General features: G+C 39.9%; 1 protein-coding gene across 1 annotated transcript in view; it reads right to left on the reverse strand.

Moving 5' to 3' along the window:
* The window catches only part of LOC120515335 (KAT8 regulatory NSL complex subunit 1-like), a 69,931-nt gene extending 53,830 nt beyond the window's left edge, over positions 1-16,101 (reverse strand). Inside the window, exon 1 of the mRNA XM_039736165.1 lies at positions 14,657-16,101. Within this exon, the coding sequence (XP_039592099.1) occupies positions 14,657-15,927 (1,271 nt within the window). The 5' untranslated portion in view covers positions 15,928-16,101. The remainder of the gene's footprint in view (positions 1-14,656) is intronic.
* Between the last annotated feature and the right edge of the window lie 3,413 nt (positions 16,102-19,514).

A 19,514-nucleotide genomic window follows, 5' to 3' on the forward strand; every position in this document is an offset into this window, starting at 1 on the left:
CAAAAACAACTAATTCATCATCACTATGCAACACGCCATCTGAAAGCACTTCAGCATTCCTCCTAATGGTGATGTCCCAATTCAGAAAACAACTTTTCAGCGGGTGGCTAAATTTAGACAGATGGGTACAATGAACAGAAAATCTCCAGGCTGTCCTCGGACTGTATGAATGGCAGAAAACATGGAAGCTATAGGAACATCAATTTTGAAGTCTCCTAGACGTTCAGCGTGGAGATATGTTTCTGCCTTAGGCATTTCCATCATATCCTCAAGGAGGATTTTGCATGAGGACCTTAATCTTCATCCAGACAAAATTATGGTAGTGCAGGAACTTACTAAGAGAGACTGGGAGAGCCATTCTGCAAAACATTCATTGAGATGCCATCATCATGTGCAGTGATGAGGCACATTTCCATTTGAATGGTTGCATATATAAGCAAAACCTTCGCTACTGGGCTGAAACCAACCCTTGTGAACTTCTTCATTGACCCCTGTACAGTGAGAGTGTTACAGTTTGGTGCGCCATTGCAGAAATTGGCATTGTAGGCCCTTACCTTTTTTTTTGAGGAAGGAGGAGCAACAGTCAATGTCACTTTAGAACGTCACATTGAAATGCTAGAGAACTTTCTGCGGCCCCAAGTGGAAGAAATGGATGTGGTGGATGCCTGGTTTCAACAGGATGGAGCAACAGCTCGTATGGCGCAAAGATTTATGCAAGTTTTGCAGGAGACGTTTCCAGGGAAGCTGATCTCCTTGCGCAGCAATGTCGGGTGGCCTTCACGTTCGCCTGATCTCATTCCGCATGATTTCTTCTTGTGGGGCTATCTCAAGTCAAAGTTATACATGCCCTAACCTCAAAACCACAAAGCCCTCAAGGATGCTATTCGATACAAAACCACCGCTATTCCCCTTGAAATGTCCAAACAAGTCATGCGAGCATTCTGAAATCATTTTGAAGAGTGTATTGCTAATGATGACTACCACCTTGAAGATATAAATTTTAAAACACAGTGAAAAAAAGTCTATTTTGTATAACCTTTCTGGTGTCATAATGAAATTTATTTTATCTTGTAGCGTTTTTGTAAAATAAACGTTTAAAATGTGGTAGTACTTCTTGTCTCACCCTGTACTACACATTAGCTGGTCAGTTATCCATCAATGGGCAAATATGCTTTAATCCAAATCAAGTGTGGAGATTAGTGTGCACATTTTACATCTTTTCATCTAAATGAAGTGTTAATGTTTTTCCTCTGAACAATGTCTAAAATTCAATACAATGACTCACAGAAAACACTTGAGACCACATATTTCCAATGCTATTCTGCTGCTAATGCATTATATATTGTATCATTATCCCATTCTGTTTAAAAGAATAACACTTCACTAAGCCACACGAGTGTCTGGTTAATGTTGTGCTCTTGAAACAAAATACTCAGTTTAATTTTGGAAAGGATGTGACATGTTCAACAGCAAATTTAATCTAGATCCATACTATGGCTATGCATGTGGGTGAATTTGCATGAATGCAAAGACTGTTTCCTTAAAAGAGAACAGTCACAATTTTCTACCTTGTAAAAAAAACAAAAAAAATCTTTCATTTAGGAGCATTATAAAAATTGTGGTTGAAACAATGCAGCCATTGTTATATAATCGCCAGAAACAAGTCATCCAGTGACATTGCTGGTCTAATACTGCACTGTAACAAGAACAAAAAACTCACTACCCAATACAGTAGTTAGGGTTTCCACGTCACCTTGTTGAGTCTTGGGATTTGAGTTTTTCCACCAGCTATTGACAACTGCCATCACCAGTCTGCTCTTTTCTGTAAGTTCATATGAAAATTTGAAAATATGAAAGTTTCAGAGCCAAGCCGGGTAAACAATTGGCATTTAAACGGTGTCATTGCCAGGCATGTGTGTCGACCTCTAAAATTAAAATACTTTCAGTACCATCCCTCATGACACATTATAAATTAAAAAATCAATTTAAAAGTGTTACTCAACCATATTCATTGAACAGTTCCACCCTTTCCTGATCAACTTTCTCCCTTTTTAAGATATTACTGCCTCTCTGGTTAAAGGAATCGCAGGCTGGTAGACTGAACTCCATAATAACGAAGGCAGAGCTGAAAGATGCTCTAGACTCTTCACAGAACAGCAGCACCCCTAGCCCAGGCGTAAAACTGATATATCTGCAAATGTTTAACACTGCTCTTGCCCAAAACAAGCTGAACTACTCCAACACAGCCTTAATTGCTCTACTTTTAAAACAGGTCACAGACCTTGATGACTGTACATAATACCACCCAATTCCTCTGACAAATACAGATGCCGAATTGTTGGCTAAGCATACTGGCATGTTCTCAAAAGACTGCTACATCTCTTTGTCATCACAACCTGACTGGCGGGACAACCAGCCTTCACTGTGTTAGTCTATGCACATAATATACTGCTGTTTAGTTATGATTTTACGCTAATTTTGTTTTTTTGCTGCAGGTCAGTTTAGTTTTTTTCTGTAAATTTCAAGATTAAATTGAAAAGATTTCAGTTGTACCTTAGCATAGGATCAACTCAAAACAATAGATGCTTAATGTGCACAGCGATGTGCCTTTCTGCTACACTGGAGGTTTCTTTCCTACCTGAGATCATATTAAGACATTTGCTTACCATTTATATTCCACTTCACATAAATGATATGCTTGGGTGATTAACCTTTAACCCTAACTACCATCTCTGTTCCATAAACACTTTAGGTACATTCATGCACATGTATTGGGACTGAACCTTTGTTTCTAATGTGTCTAATTTTCTTATATTCGAGGCCTCTATTAACATTCCACTCTTTCTCAACGTTCTTCTGTTTCTTGACCTTTCATCATGTCATTTCTCCTTTATACAGAAAAGGCCATTTGCTTTACAGACAACTGCAGCAGAAGATCCCCTTGCCTCTGGCTGGAAATCTTCAGTTTCCCTTTCTCAGAATCTCTATAAAACACACAAAACCCCTGCAATCCCTCGCTGAAATGTTACATTGACAAAGAGATGAACGTTATACCATCATTTGCATTTTAAAATGCAGTGCTTTTGGATTGCACCTGTGAACATTTATTTTTCTTTTGTTGAAAATGGTGACTCCCAAATTTAGAAATACCAATACAAAATACTTAAACTGTGTTTAAGTCAAGATTTTCGGTTCATTTTGGTTTTCTTAATATTAATGGCCAGATTGGTCTTAAAACAAAACATACCATTTTCTAATATTATGGTAGGAAAAAATCAAGTGCTACAGCCACAGAACAATTGTAAAAGCTCATTTCACAGGTCAGGTCAGGTTGAGGAGCATGCACCCACCACACAACGAAACAGCTCGGGATCCTGGTTGGCAACCCCCCCAGACAGACAAGTGGTCCAGTGCCAGCCTCCAGTAATGACCCTTTATCTGATGTGCCAGGTGTTATATGGGCATCCCCTTGACCTGGTCAGCCACTCGGGTCCTCAACAATGAGGATCCTGCGGGCCAGATGACTCTTGGGGAATCGCACCACATGGGCATAGTATAGTAATTGACACTCCCTCACAATGCAGGTAATGTGCCTCATTTGGGACTCCATGAGCAACCATTCATTTAACACAAAGTTGAACCAGGGGTGCCCAAGAATTCTCCAAAGACAGTACCGTAGGAGACCAGTTTTCATCTCAGGTCACTGGATAGCATCCAGGTCTCACAACCATATAGCAAGACAGGAACCACAAGGACTCTAAAGACGTGGACCTTCGTTCTTTTGCATAGATATCGGGAGAGCCATACACCCCTTTCCATCAACCTCATGACCCCCAATGCTCTCCCAATCCGTCTACTGACGTCATAGGAAGAGTCACCAGAGACATGAATGTCACTGCCGAGGTAATTAAACCTCTTGATGGTTTTGGTCTCGTCTGTTGCGAGAGATGGACGTCTGAAGCGGAACTCTGCTAGCAGCGGTGTTATTTATCATATTATCTGCTTATTATCCTAAGAAATACTGAGGGGTACTGCTACAGTATATGCAAGCATATATAAACATGGCCAACAAGAAAGGGGGTCCGAAAGAACCGAAAACTAAAGCCACACCCAAGCCAAGGTCGGCAAGCCCTAGTTCAAGATATGGCCTTTCAGAGACTGACCTGGATCAGATGGGCGAAAGCCCAGACTCCGAGACCACGGTCTCGGTCTCCGAGACTACATCGTTGCCGGCTGAGAGTGAAATGGGGAGCAAATATACAAGCGTGAGTGAAGTAGGTCTTGATAGCTTGCTGATTGGAGAAGATCATCTGAAACTGAAAAAGGCCTTCCAGTCCGTGGTTTCAATTACTCCACGCGAGCCAGGAACATCGGGGACACCGGCTACAATAGAGTCTGCCGCCTCACTTACGGTGAAAGAAAGCAGAATTGATCTGTCCGAACTGAAGGTGATGATCGCTGAGCTCATGCAAGAGATAAAGAAAGATATGAAGGCAAATGAGAAGGCAAGGGAAAAGGCAAATGAGAAGCTGCGACAGGAACTGCGACAGGAGCTGCAACAGGAGCTGCGACAGATGCAGAAGCAGAATAATAAAGTTTTTAAAAATATGCTGGGTAAAATTGAAGAACACATTCAGGAAACCTCGGTTAAACTGAGCACGCTTGCTAATCAACTGGAGGATGTCAAGGAGACATTCACGACTCGATTTGAAACAGCCGAAAATCTAGCTGGCAGTGCTGAAGAAAAAGCAACAGCTGTCAGCTCCGAATGCAAAAAACTTGGAGACTGACTGGCTGCTTTGGAAGATGGAAGCAGAAGTAAACCTCTTGACAATGTCAACACTCTCTCTGCAGACAGAAACACTGCTGATGACTGCGCCTAAGAGGTCATTATTGACCAGTCGCTAATAAAAACACCATATTCACAAAAATTAACAGAATCTATGCAAACATTGTCTAAATGTAATGGGCATGGTTACAGTTGTCTGTTCTTCTTTCCATTCATTTTTTTATTGACTTATCCATTTTAGGGTTACAGGACATGCCTACTCATGTAAAGCCAGCCTCTAGCATAGACCACTCATTTCACACAAACCTAAAATTGGATTTACCAGGTTCAGTAAATGAATGGGAGAAATAATTTTTTGCTCACCAATGCTATCATCACATGCTGAGTGAATTTTCAAACAAATCATTTGTTCATCATATCTTAATCCCACTTTGATCTGTACATATACAATTTTGGTCAATGTTCAGAATGAAATTACTGATCTTATTTTTATCCCCCCCATTTTATACAACACTTTTAGGCAAGACATCAGCATCATATCGAGTGTCATCAAAGTTGGGTGACAAAGTTATCTCCAAATTCCCTGTAAATTCACAGAAAATTGACTATTGCAAATTGTTCTTTGTATAGCACCCCTAAATAATGATGGGATATAAGCTGATAAAAAAATGTCAACATTACTTGCCTACTGCAAAATTTGCATCACCTTACTGTGTTTAACACACTGTTCCATGACTGTACTCTCATGTGCAGATTTATATTGAAAAAGCACTAAGAACCAACTCACTACTAATTATCTAAAGATCAAAATATAATGACACTCAAGTTCCTTTGTTTTATATAGCAGTGGACCCTGGCATGCTTTTAGTTGCTGCATTTAGCTCCATTCGTTGTTGTATTTTATGGTTTATGACATAAAGCAACACTCTAGTATGGCTTGATATTTAGTGTCAGCCTCATTGCCCAACAGCTGAAAATTCATACATAATCATCAAAACATATATAGAGGTTCAGCATGCAGCAATACGCGGTACTCTGCAAACCACTGAATCGGTGAAGAAAGCTACCTAGTGTTGACAATAAAAATCTGTGTATTAGTATCATTAATGAATTGAAGACTGTAAAAACCTGCTTTCCAAAAACACCAGGTGCCTGGTTTCATGTGTTTCTCTATTACAAGCAATAAAATTGAAGGAGGCACTACTTGTACATGATTTACAACAAATGTAAGACTGACATTTATGTACCTGCTCTTATCAAATTTTGAGGTGATAGCATAGATAGAAAAGATTTTCTCCTGGTGCTTAATAGGTTATGGCAGTAGTGTATCTCTTTTTTCTCTCTCAATATGTCTTACTACATATGAAAGGATGCCCACTTCAGTACCATATTTTGATATTCACCTACAGTGGCCCGATTTGGATTTAACTCTTTAGCTGCACGTTAAATCCCACAGTTCATTGGTGCAGATAAGCGATCGAGTGTGCCTGGTTTACCAGAGAATTAAATTAGTGAACCCGCATTGCACTGGGTAAACTTCACACGCAGTAAATACGTGAAATATGAATTCCTTTCGTAACTTGTGAGAATAACAAGCTGCAGGCTAGTAAGTAAATGGCTAACTAATGTAATTTCCTTTTACTATAAATTAGTGCATTGGTTAGCGGTGCTGCTTTGCGGATTTAACGATCTGGGCTTGATTGCATAGCCTGATTTTGTAAACTTTCAAATATTCATTTCTGTGGACTGTAACTGTATGAGGAAAACATCAGACTGTTCGGTGATATGTCCTGTTTCCAGAAAATGATGTACAGTAGCACGCGATGGCATTTGGTGCTCATCTGAAAGAATGCGGTGCACATGCAGTATTGGCAGATGCGACCTTAAAAGTGCCTGGTTCGCAGGCTATGGTAAGTGGTGGGCACGAGTAAGTTGTACACACGAAATTGTTTCCCAGGCAGAAAAAAAACACCAGATCGCTTCAGTTGCTCCGTACGAGTGTGCAGACGAATACCTGTAAACATAAAGCACGTAACTAAACCGTTACACTATGGTTAAGATTAGACTTGTGGGAGGGTAACGGGGTATACGATGGGCATTTTGTGACTGACGTTCTGGGCATTACCTAACGTAGGTACTGCAAGCTGCTGTTAAATCCAACTCTAACCATCCCACACTCCTTTAATAAATAAATAAAAGCCCATCCATGTGTTTTTTTATTTTACCGCACCACAAGTGCTGGAAGTGATGTCAAACTGAAGCGCCATGGCCTTGGTAAGGTCGTAATTAGGAAACCCCGAAGCACACTTTTGTAATATTTTAATCTAAGTTTATCTCGTACGTACGTGAACACATCTCGTACGTACGTGAAAACATCTCGTACGTGCGTGAAAGTATCTTGTACGTACGTGAAAGTATCTCGTACGTAAAAGATGTTTTCAGGTATGTACGAGATAAGGGTTATCCCATAATTTTTTTCACTGTTCAGTTCAGAGCTTCCGTACAGTTATATGCATTCAATGCTTGTACTTTGACTGTGAAACAGTGTAACTTAGGTACACATCTCGTACGTACGTGAAAACATCTCGTACATGCGTGAAAGTATCTCGTACGTACAAGATGTTTTCACGTATGTACGAGATAAGGGTTATCCCATAATTTTTTTCACTGTTCGGTTCAGAGCTTCCGTACAGTTATATGCATTCAATGCTTGTACTTTGACTGTGAAACAGTGTAACTTAGGTTCAGTTTTAAATATAATAGAGTAGTGCACAGAATAAAGTTTAAACAACTCAACAAAACAGTTCATTCTGGATTTAAAATTCCAAAAATACTTCTTGTAAAATCACATTCTGTTGAAAGCAAATTAAAGGCTACCTGTTGTTTATTTTATTTTTTTAAAAAAACAGACAATTAGACACCCTCTAAAGCAATCTATACTAATAAAAAGCAAAGCCCTCACTGACTCACTCACTCACTCACTCACTGACTCATCACTAATTCTCCAACTTCCCGTGTAGGTAGAAGGCTGAAATTTGGCAGGCTCATTCCTTACAGCTTACTTACAAAAGTTGGGCAGGTTTCATTTCGAAATTCCACGCGTAATGGTCATAACTGGAACCTATTTTTTCTTCCATATACTATAATAGACTTCTGCTTGATGCCCGTGGGAAGCGAAGTTACGCCTCCCACGTAATTTAGTGCCTACCCATATAAGGCCATCCGTCAGCGGCAATCCAATAGAAACACTGCCGCTAAATATTCACGGGTGAAGGACTGTGCTTATGCAGAGGAAGATGAGATGGTCAGGGTGGTGTTTGGCACAAACTCGGCGAAACTGCGAGAGAAACTTTTAATGTGCCGGGTCTTAGCTAACATTAAATACAGCCGTGGACATCGCACGAGATGGCACCAGCACAGCTGGGAATCTTCGATGCATGTACACCGAGCAGCTCACGTGAAATGAAGCAGTGCACAGACAAAAAGCAACAGTTCCAAAGAGTGCTGAACAAAAACGAATTACACAATTGTGACGGCAGCAAAAAAATGTGAAGCGTGTGATATATACAAGCATATTCATAAGTGCAGCTACTGCGGAAACAAAGCACACGGTGGAAAAAGTCAATGTCCCACTAAAGAAAGACCGTGTAAAAAAAACCCGTGCATGCAGTGTGTCACGTCTCCGATAAAGAAGAAGACAAGCTGTTTATTGATGCAGTAAGAAACGAATCGATGAATGAAACCTCTTATGTTTGCAACGAATGACAAACACGGAATGTAACTTGAACACAACACATCCTACAAATACAAACCTGATTGAAAGAAATAATGATAATCAAATCCTTGATGACAGCAACACTCATAAAACAATTACTGTATATTGACAATCATGTTACGTTATTTTTAAAATGTTCCCTATTCTTTTTCATAACTTCTTTAACACACTACTTCTCCACTACGAAGCGCAGGTATATGTATATATATATATATATATATATGTATATTTATACCCCGATCTACATATTCTCAAATAGACAAACCACACGCCGTGGCACCGCCTCTAGCGCCGACGTCCGAGGTTCGATTCCCGAGAGGGGGTGCACTGAGTATGTACGCTTCCCAATTCATTTTACCCTCGCATCCCCTTGGTTTGAGACGTATGAAAAAATATGCGGTAACGCAGAAAGACAGATCACCAATTGAAGCTTTATGAATAATGAATACTTTATTCGCCATCAATGATTGTTTTGGTAAAGCCATACTCAGTGTATTCATTAGATGAACGGTAAAAAAGTAAGAGCGAGGGGAGGGTGACTTATTGAGGCACGCAGGCGAAACCACAATAGCACGCGGGCTCGATGCGTCGGTGCACGTCAACTCAATCTGAATTGCGCGATCACATTCGAAAAAAATAGATCTTTTCAAGTTCTATTTAGTTGACACAAATATCTTTGGTTGGAATGTAAGGCGAACATTTGATGATCAGAAACATTTTGTGTGACAAACATGCAAAAGAATAAGAAATCAGGAAGGGGGCAAATAGTTTTTCACACCACTGTATATATATGTATGTATATATGTGTGTGTGTGTATATATATATATATATATATATATATATATATATATATATATATATATATATATATATGTGTATATGTATGGATATGTATTTTATATATATATGTTTATGTGTGTGTGTGTGTGTGTGTGTGTATATATGACTATATGACAGCAACACTCATCACTCACAACAGTGACAAAACAATTACATTGACAATAATGTTACGTTATTTTCAAAATGTTTCCTTTTCTTATTCATTACTTCTTTAACACACTACTTCTCCGCTGCGAAGCGCAGGTATTTTGCTAGTATATTAATAAGTTTACCACATGCTGTTAAGTTACATGTAAAGTTTCCAGCAGACTTAGAAATCCAGTCACTCTAAGCTACAACAACCTGAATTTGAACTTCAACTCCATGAAAAAATACACTTAACCTCTTATGCACTAAGGGGATTTTGGTATCATTGTGCCTAAATTACATACGCAAAAATAAACTGCTATTATTCTGCTTATGCAATAAAGGAGCTGCAATTGGCTGAACAGTAGTAAGTACAATAATCCAAATTTTTAAAATAAATTGTTTACAGTTAAAGACCTTTGTTAAACACGAAAAAATTGGTTTATGGAATTTCTTTTCAAAAAACTCAATTTTATGGTACATAACCAAGACATTTTATGATGCACAACCCTGCAATCAATATTATTTTGTGCCCCTGTTTATCAGCTATAATTGAATCTAGTCTAGAGATCATATTCTGTAGCATTGTAAAGTTATACTGTTTGGCAAAGGGCTTCCCACTATTTGGAAACATTTAGTCTCAAATATTGCAGTTGCATTTGTATTTGTATTTTTTTTTATTATTACTTAGCAACAAGTAAACAATTTGTAACTATGTATAATTTACTCATCCACACCTTTATTTTTAAAATTATTTACCTGCCAGTTCTTGAAATTTCCATTTACCAAAAGACACAAAGAACCTTAATTTTTTTACAATACATTGTTTATGCTACAATTCATGCATCCTGTCCCGTCTTCTGTTATAGTAACCCCAAAGAGGTTAAGTGTATTTTCCTTTATTTATTTTTATTGTTGCTTTTTTTCTTGCATTTCACATCTGGAATAAACAAAGCACATGCATTAATTTTTTTACCAGTTTCTTTCAGTGCTGCATTAGTGACGTGGGGAAAAATGCCTTTCCTGGCAACCTTGGGCACAGGGCAGGAAACAGCCCTAGACTTCTTACCTAATTTTCTAACACACAATTTTCAATTTGAAACTAATCATTTTATAAAGTGGTAGATTTATCCATACACTGTAACACTCCTTATTTGTTTCCATTAAAACATGTGAATGTTATTTTTGTTTTACTATGTAGGTTTCCAATTGGGTACACATATAGAAGTCAGAACTTTTCTTTCTTTTTATATTTTATTTTTTTGTAGTCATTCTGGTGTGTGTTCTGACCATATTGTGTGTGAATATATATTTATATATGTATTTATTTGAAGAGCGTCTGTAAAAAGCCAAATTTCCCCAGGGGTCAAATAAAGTTCCATCTATCTCTGCCTCTGAAAACCTCACACAATAGTGACATTAGTCTACTAAAGAAGCCATACTTTTTCTGCATATTCTAATATTGACAGTGAGTCCTTCTCAGCTACAGGGTTCAAGTCAAATATGTTTTAAACAATAATTTTTTTTTTTTACAAAGAACGGAATGCAGAGCACATGTTTGCTGGCTGAATTCCCAATCAGCTAAGCATGTTTACACAATGTACCATATTGTTAAAATACTACTAAACCACCCAAGATATATTTACACCGAAGTTGATCTCAGATCCTAAACAAGCCCACTGGTTTCACATATTTACAGCAATGTTCTTCTGTTTTAAAATGTGCTAACCTGCCTGGCCTGCTTAAATGATAATATACTTTGCATGCTCTTACAACTTCATGATGTAGACAATTTAAACAATAACAGCATGAGTGACTATAAACTAAGACTAATAAAAAAAAATTTTAAAAATACCTACAGTCGCTATATTTTACTTGTGCTCCTTTGTATTTGCACACCTGCTCCTGCCGTTATAAGTTGCACCGAAACTTAAATATAAAAATGCATGTCCTGCCCTTTGCATATAGTGTGAAAATTGAGAAGGGTCTGGCAGTGTTAATGTGCAGAAAAACCAAGCTGTTACTAGAAGCTCTATAACTGAAAATAAAAAAAAAAAAAACAGAAATATGTAAATACAAACACCATACTTTAAGTATAATGTGTTCTAGTGACTGCGGAGATATGTAAATACTTTTTAAAGTTGATTTGTATATGAACTAACCTGCATCAGTCAATTGTCTTTTTTTTTTGCAAACACTTACTCTATAGTTTATTTTGGAAATAGTAACAAAAAGAATCAGTGTCATTATGCGTAAACACAAATAATCTCACTGAGCAAATTAGGAATGCTTATTTCTCTATGCAATTAGCTAATCAGCCATGGCAGCAGCACAATGCAAAAAAAAAAAAAAACCAACAACAGATACAGGTCAGGAGTTTCAGTTAATGTTCACATCAAACACCAGAATAATGTGATCTCAATGGTTTTGACTATGGCATGATTGTTGGTGCCAGATGGGCTGGTTTAAGTATTTCTGGAAATGCTGATATCCTAGGATTTTCAAGCACAACAGTCTCTAGAGCTTACTCAGCATGGTGTGTAAAACAAAATACATCCAATGAGTAGTAAATCTGTAGATGGAAACAACCTGATAAGGGTGGTCAGAGGAGAATGGCCAGAATGGTTCAGTGTACAGAAAGGTTATGGTAACTCCTGTCAGCCAAGAACAGAAAGCTTAGTTTGCAGAGGTTCAAAAAATAAATAAATAGTTGAAGACTGGAAAAGCATACTCTGGTCTGATGAATCTCAATTTCTGCTGTGGCACACAGAAGGCAGGGTCTGCATTTGATGCCAACAGCATGAACCCATGCACCCAACTATCTCTGTGTCAACAGTTCAGGCTGGTGGTGGTGGTATAATGGTGGGGTGAATGTTTTCTTGGCACAATTTGGGGCTATTAATACCAAACAATCATTGCTTGAATGCTAAAGACTGCCTGGGTATCGTTGCTGACCATTTGCATCCCTTCATGGACACAATTTACCCATCTACTAATAGCTACTTCCAGCATGATAATGCACCATGTCACAATGCAAAAGTCATCTCCATTTGATTTCATGACCACAGCAAGGAGTTCAGTGTTCTTTAGTGGTCTTCTCAATCACCAAATCTGAACCCAATAAATCACCTTTGGGATATGGTGGAACTGCATGAATCTGCAGAGAACAAATCTGCAGAAAGTTTGCGATGCAATCTATTCAACATGCACCAGAATCTCAAGTGAATGTTTCCACCATCTTGTGGAATCTATACCACAAAGAACTATGGCTGTTTTGGGGGCAAAACAAGGCCCTATCCAGTATTAGTATCCATCCATCCATTTTCCAACCTGCTGAATCCGAACACTGGGTCACGGCGGTCTGCTGGAGCCAATCCCAGCCAACACAGGGCACAAGGCGGGAACCAATCCTGGGCATGGTGCCAACCCACTGCAGGACACACACACAAACACACCCACACACCAAGCACACACTAGGGCCAATTTAGAATCGCCAATCCACCTAACTTGCATGTCTTTGGACTGTGGGAGGAAACCCACGCAGACACGGGGAGAACATGCAAACTCCATGCAGGGAGGACCCGGGAAGTGAACCCATGTCTCCTAACTGCGAGGCAGCAGCGCTACCACTGCGCCACCATGCCGCCAGTATTAGTATAGTGTTCCTAATAAATTTTTCTCAGTGAGTGTATGTATAATACATAGGTTTACATGTAGGATGTACTTTGCTTTTGCGATGCATGAGTTGGTAACATTTACATTTTCATCTGTGACAGATCAAAAGATGATAAATCAAAATGACCCAGCTCTGTGTCAGCTTGTAAGAGGAGACATTTTGATCCAGATAAGATGCCAACCAACCAGCAGCAGGTAAACCAGACCAATTCGTCAGTGTAAACCCATCTAAAGTGTGGAAATAATTTAATTTTAAAATAAGTATACATAATGAGTTGTTCTACAGCTCTGTATATGTAAAGTGCTCTGTGGCAATGTTTGCCGTTAAACGATTCTATAAAATATTAAGATTGTTTATTAGCCAGATCATTTCAAATGCAGGTTGAGGAACTGGAGTGTAAACCACAAGGCTATAGATTAAACTGTAACTGTAAGAGGCGAACGCTTTAGATAGGAGGACTGATAAAACTGGTTGTTGGCCTGCATAATATTCCACATACTTTAGTATGCATTTCAGCCACAAAGCCAAATCGATTGCTTGCAAATTTGTATCCATTATACATCCAACTAAACTACAAAATATAACTTGCCATCCATCTTAAGTTTCTCAAAACATAATTTAAAAATAAAAAAATGTTGTTACTTTCAACTATAGTATAGTAAAACAGAGCCTCCATTGCTAAAGAAAGAAAAGATAAAGGAAGATGGTATAACTTTCATTACAACACTCCCAAAAGCTACACTGCTAGGTGGCATTAAAAAGGACACTCTTAAAACCTTTCATCGCAATTGGCTCAAAAAGCCAAGTTGTGAAAAATGGTGCCACATGTTACAGACTCAAGAAGAGCTGCACACATCAATTTAACTGAAAAGGCTTAGCAACATTAATGGGCAGGTTGATTTGTGTTTCTTAACATTCAAGTGGACACCATCTGCTTTAAAAAAATAGAGCAGAGTGTGCATTTTAATTGAAGCCCTAATGGTTCTTTTTCTCATTTTCTGCAGACACTTTGAGAGGGAATCAACTGTGGGGATACAGATTTATACTTGCCACCAGCAAGAAGCGCCAGGCAGGAGGCTACTACACTACAGTATAAATCCCTGCATAAACCTTCTATGGTATTTCAGAAACTGACAAAAAAAAAACCCTGGAGTTCCTAGAGAAAATCAAACACTAGGTGAAAATGCAGATTCCACAAAAAAAATACACAACACCTGAAAAACTTAACTAGACACCAAGAGCAAATCCATTCCTATCAATCTCCAATAACGTGAGAAATTAAAGTGTAAGTTGTTACTTAATAAACCTACTGATGAACAGCATTACAGTCTTAGAACGGTCTACGTGAACCAACTCCAAACGATTCTTACATTCTTATATTGCGCTTTTTACGGTAAACGTTTGGCCACTATCCTTTACTTCTTCCCTGTTCCTTCCATTTATACTTACAGCGGCCGATGTCTGTGGCTGGGCCGTGCTGCGTAGAACTCCCGCTCCTCCATATCGCTGTCACCCCCCGAGCTACTAGCTGTGGCATCCGAGTCGAAGGCCGATTCAGCGTTTCTTAGAGTACACACGGAGCTGTCCACCAGCCGGTCCACCTCTGCTAGATCCAAACGCTGTGGCCCAGGGCCGTGGCTGGATCCTCTGGGTGTTGTCACCCCCGCTGCAAGCAGGCTCCGCTCCCCGCGTAACACACTGGTTACCAGTCCCTTGAGCTGCTGCAGCACATGTCTCTCCACTTGCTTGGCTTGGACTACCTGCAGTCTCTTGCAGATCCGCAACGCCCGATTTTCCAACTCCGCCAGCTTGCCCGCGGCTTCTCGAGTACCGGTATCCAAGTGGCACTGCTCTTCTGTAAGTGGCATACCCAACCCAGTCCTGAATCCGTTTGTGCTGCTGGAGAATCCTTCCGCTCGCCCGTAATCTCTCTTTTCTGGGACTCCATGCAGCAACGAGCCAGACTGGGTGATCGTACCCGGGCATTTCTCCCGGAGTGCATCGCTCAAAAAGGAGCGCACTCTGTAGAGTCTGACCCGGCCAGGGGCGGCCTTTCTCCCCGGATTTCGAGGCCGAGTCAACGCTACATTGACACGATCTTCACTATGCTGCGTCTGTGCTGTTCTTGCGATCGAATGTGGAGCACACTGGTGCCGACTAGGCACCGAAAGAGCTGACGAAAGAGAACCAACAGATGCACAGGCCGGATCCAATTCAGAACTGGGAGCCTGTTTGACGCTTGGTGAATCGGGCGGGGCAGGAGGAAAGGCCTGGGACAGAGCCCGGTCTACAACGGTACACCCACGAGGAGACAGACTTGGAACGGGTGGTTCAGCTGGTGGGGGCATGGATGTGGAGCCGGTTGTGGAGGCGTCTGTGGTGGAGTACCGGGGCAGAACAACTGTCGAAGCCGCTACGGGATCTGCCAAAGGTGCCACCGAAGAGGAGGCCGCGTCCCGGTCTCGGTCCGAGGAAGTCGAGCCGCGTCGTCTCTTGTTGTTCTCTTCGTCACCGATGTAGCCCAGTCTCGCAGCGTCTCTTGCCCCGCGCAACTTGCGCCTGTCGTGATAAGGAAGCTGCGACCTGGCCGCAAAGCCCGGCGCTGGAGTATCGACGGTGAACCCGCTTCCTTCCACAGTGAGCACCTCTGAGACTCCAACTCCTCCACCGCTGTCCGCTGCACTGGCGTTCATTTTAGGCCAAGTGAAGAAGAAGTACATCGCTCAGAACACCCCCGGCTATCATGGCCGGGAGAGTTGGCGACGTGGCTTCGTGGTGTCCCGGACACCTATACTGACTTCTCAGTCTCCGGGTTCTTGTCAAATCCTTCGGGCGCCGATCGCCCCACTAGCACACCGTCTCGCCTCCCTGTCAGAAGCGCAAGCGCAACAGTAAAAACTACATCTCCCAGAAAATAGCGCGTCCGCCAACACCCACGATCCTGCTGAACTACAACTCCCAGAAACAGCAAGGTAGCGTCAAAAACTACAGTTCCCACCCCAGAGAGGAAGTCGTTTGTCGTCACTCGCAGTCACCCTAAATAAATGTCAGGGCGTGTAATAGAACATTGTAAGGCTAGAAAGCTGCGTATGGTTATCGATGTTAACGTCAATCGCGTGGAAAAGACTCGGAGCAAGTATGAATTGGACAAACCATACCCAAGAATGGTGTAGTTTGTTTTGTTATGTGTTGTCATGTTATTTTACAGTGTCATAAAAACATATTTTATACTGTAATAGCAGTTGAAAAATGGTAATGGGTAAAACAACGAAATACAGATAAACCAAGTACACGAAAAGTGTAATCTCTTTTGGAGAAGACTAAGTAATAGAAGCAAGAAGAAGAAAATAATGAGACCAGGGTAATATTAACAACAAGAATTGAAGTTAGAAAAGAGGCATCATTGGACCAAGAAGTAGCAGTAATGAAACATGGATAGATCAATTTGACAAACAGAATAAATAGGTTATAGCAATATACAGATTATGTTAATTCCTTAACTTTATAATTTTCATTAGGGTTGTAACAAATTTTGATTGTATTTCTGACATAAGCTGTTTAGGAAGAAACATTACCTGTCCATTAAATACCAAAATCAATGAAGTTATGTATCTTAGTATATTCAATAATTCATGTCAAAGTATTGTATGTTGGTCTAAGATACAAGTTAAGAATTTCACTGTGCCCTGAACACATGACAATAAAATTACTATGGCTATTACCACTATACATGTACAACAAAACAGAGACAAAAATGCCAATTAAAGTTGGTAGAAACCACAAGTAGGGTCCCATTCCACAAATGGTAAGCCCAAAAAAATCTAGGAAAAGAAGGAACACATAGTGTTCACATGCAAAATGTTTTGTTCTTAGTATTGTTGTGTTTTATTTAAAAGTGATGGGGGGCCTAATTTCAAGAGCTCTTAATATTTTTGAGCCAAGAAAAATATTATTGTACATTTCTTGTTTTTTTTTGGTCCGAGAGACATGTACAACAACAAAATAACATGTCAGAGGACATTAAGGGAAAACCTCATTGGGTGGAAAATATGCCTTTGTATTCGTGTTTAGCTGAGATAATGATTATTCCTTTTTTTTGCCATATGCAATTTCTTGCATTAAAAATTGCAGTTGAGATGCTTGAATAAATAGAAGATCAGTTTACTGCTGCAATTTTTATTTAAATAACTTCTGTAAAAAGCAAAATTTCCCACTGGGCACAAATAATGTATTTATCTATCTATAAAACCTGGAAGTACTCAATTGTGTGACTTAATTATCAATAAATCGGGAGTGATGTGGGTCACTAATTCAAAAGCTTGATTCCATTTTAATACACTCTTATTGTGTATGAGCAGATTCTCTGAAAATGGTTTATTTAACAATATTTTAGCCAAAAAGAACCTTTATGAAACATACAACTAGTCACTGGGCAATATATTAAGATACATAACAGTTTTACTAAGCCATCTCTACAAACAAAACAGGATAAGTTACAGAGAAAAAAAAATTGGGGTTGAAAATTACTTTTAAGGTAACATTAATTGCATTCATTAAAAGGTACTGAGTACAAGTAATGGGAAAATGATGCATATGGAGTGTAACGTGTGTGTATAGGAAGCAGCCTGAAGACTCTAGTAATGGTAATACCCTGTCACTCCAGGGGATTGTGCTGTGTACTAAAGTCTTTTTCTCCTTCTACATACCTGAAGACTGAAGTTATATCACCACTGACATCACTTCCATCACTGTCTGCCTGGACCCAATTCTTTCTGTCAGAAGTCCTCCAAGCCAGAAGATCCACCATCTTAAGGCAGTTCACAGCTGGACTTGTGTTAACAAAGATGTTAACATTTGTTTTAAAAAATGTTTTCTTTGTTTTTTTGTTCAAACAATTTACACTCACCTAAAGGATTATTAGGAACACCATACTAATACGGTGTTTGACCCCCTTTCACCTTCAGAACTGCCTTAATTCTACGTGGCATTGATTCAACAAGGTGCTGAAAGCATTCTTTAGAAATGTTGGCCCATATTGATAGGATAGCATCTTGCAGTTGATGGAGATTCGTGGGATGCACATCCAGGGCACGAAGCTCCCGTTCCACCACATCCCAAAGATGCTCTATTGGGTTGAGATCTGGTAACTGTGGGGGCCATTTTAGTACAGTGAACTCATTGTCATGTTCAAAAAACCAATTTGAAATGATTCGAGCTTTGTGACATGGTGCATTATCCTGCTGGAAGTAGCCATCAGAGGATGGGTACATGGTGGTCATGAAAGGATGGACATGGTCAGAAACAATGCTCAGGTAGCCCGTGGCATTTAAACAATGCCCAATTGGCACTAAGGGGCCTAAAGTGTGCCAAGAAAACATCCCCCACACCATTACACCACCACCACCAGCCTGCACAGTGGTAACAAGGCATGATGGATCCATGTTCTCATTCTATTTACGCCAAATTCTGACTCTACCATTTGAATGTCTCAACAGAAATCGAGACTCATCAGACCAGGCAACATTTTTCCAGTCTTCAACTGTCCAATTTTGGTGAGCTTGTGCAAATTGTAACCTCTTTTTCCTATTTGTAGTGGAGATGAGTGGTACCCGGTGGGGTCTTCTGCTGTTGTAGCCCATCCGCCTCAAGGTTGTGCATGTTGTGGCTTCACAAATGCTTTGCTGCATACCTCAGTTGTAACGAGTGGTTATTTCAGTCAAAGTTGCTCTTCTATCAGCTTGAATCAGTCGGCCCATTCTCCTCTGACCTCCAGCATCAGCAAGGCATTTTCGCCCACAGGACTGCCGCATACTGGATGTTTTTCCCTTTTCACACCATTCTTTGTAAACCCTAGAAATGGGTGTGCGTGAAAATCCCAGTAACTGAGCAGATCGTGAAATACTCAGACCGGCCCGTCTGGCACTAACAACCATGCCACGCACAAAATTGCTTAAATCACCTTTCTTTCCCATTCTGACATTCAGTTTGGAGTTCAGGAGATTGTCTTGACCAGGACCACACCCCTAAATGCATTGAAGCAACTGCCATGTGATTGGTTGATTAGATAATTGCATTAATGAGAAATTGAACAGGTGTTCCTAATAATCCTTTAGGTGAGTGTATAAGGGGTTCGGAATTTGGTTCCCCAACCCTTTATGTTGTTTCTGTCTTATTTCTTACAATTTTTATTCTTGTACTTCACATACAGTAGAAATAATATTTTAAATGGTTGCATTTATATTTAGTAAATTATGAAAATATTTTTCAAAATAATTTGGTAGTTATGATTTCAACACTCTGTCATAAT

The sequence above is a fragment of the Polypterus senegalus genome, chromosome 15, assembly GCF_016835505.1.
Source record: "Polypterus senegalus isolate Bchr_013 chromosome 15, ASM1683550v1, whole genome shotgun sequence".
Classification (NCBI taxonomy): Eukaryota; Metazoa; Chordata; class Cladistia; order Polypteriformes; family Polypteridae; genus Polypterus; species Polypterus senegalus.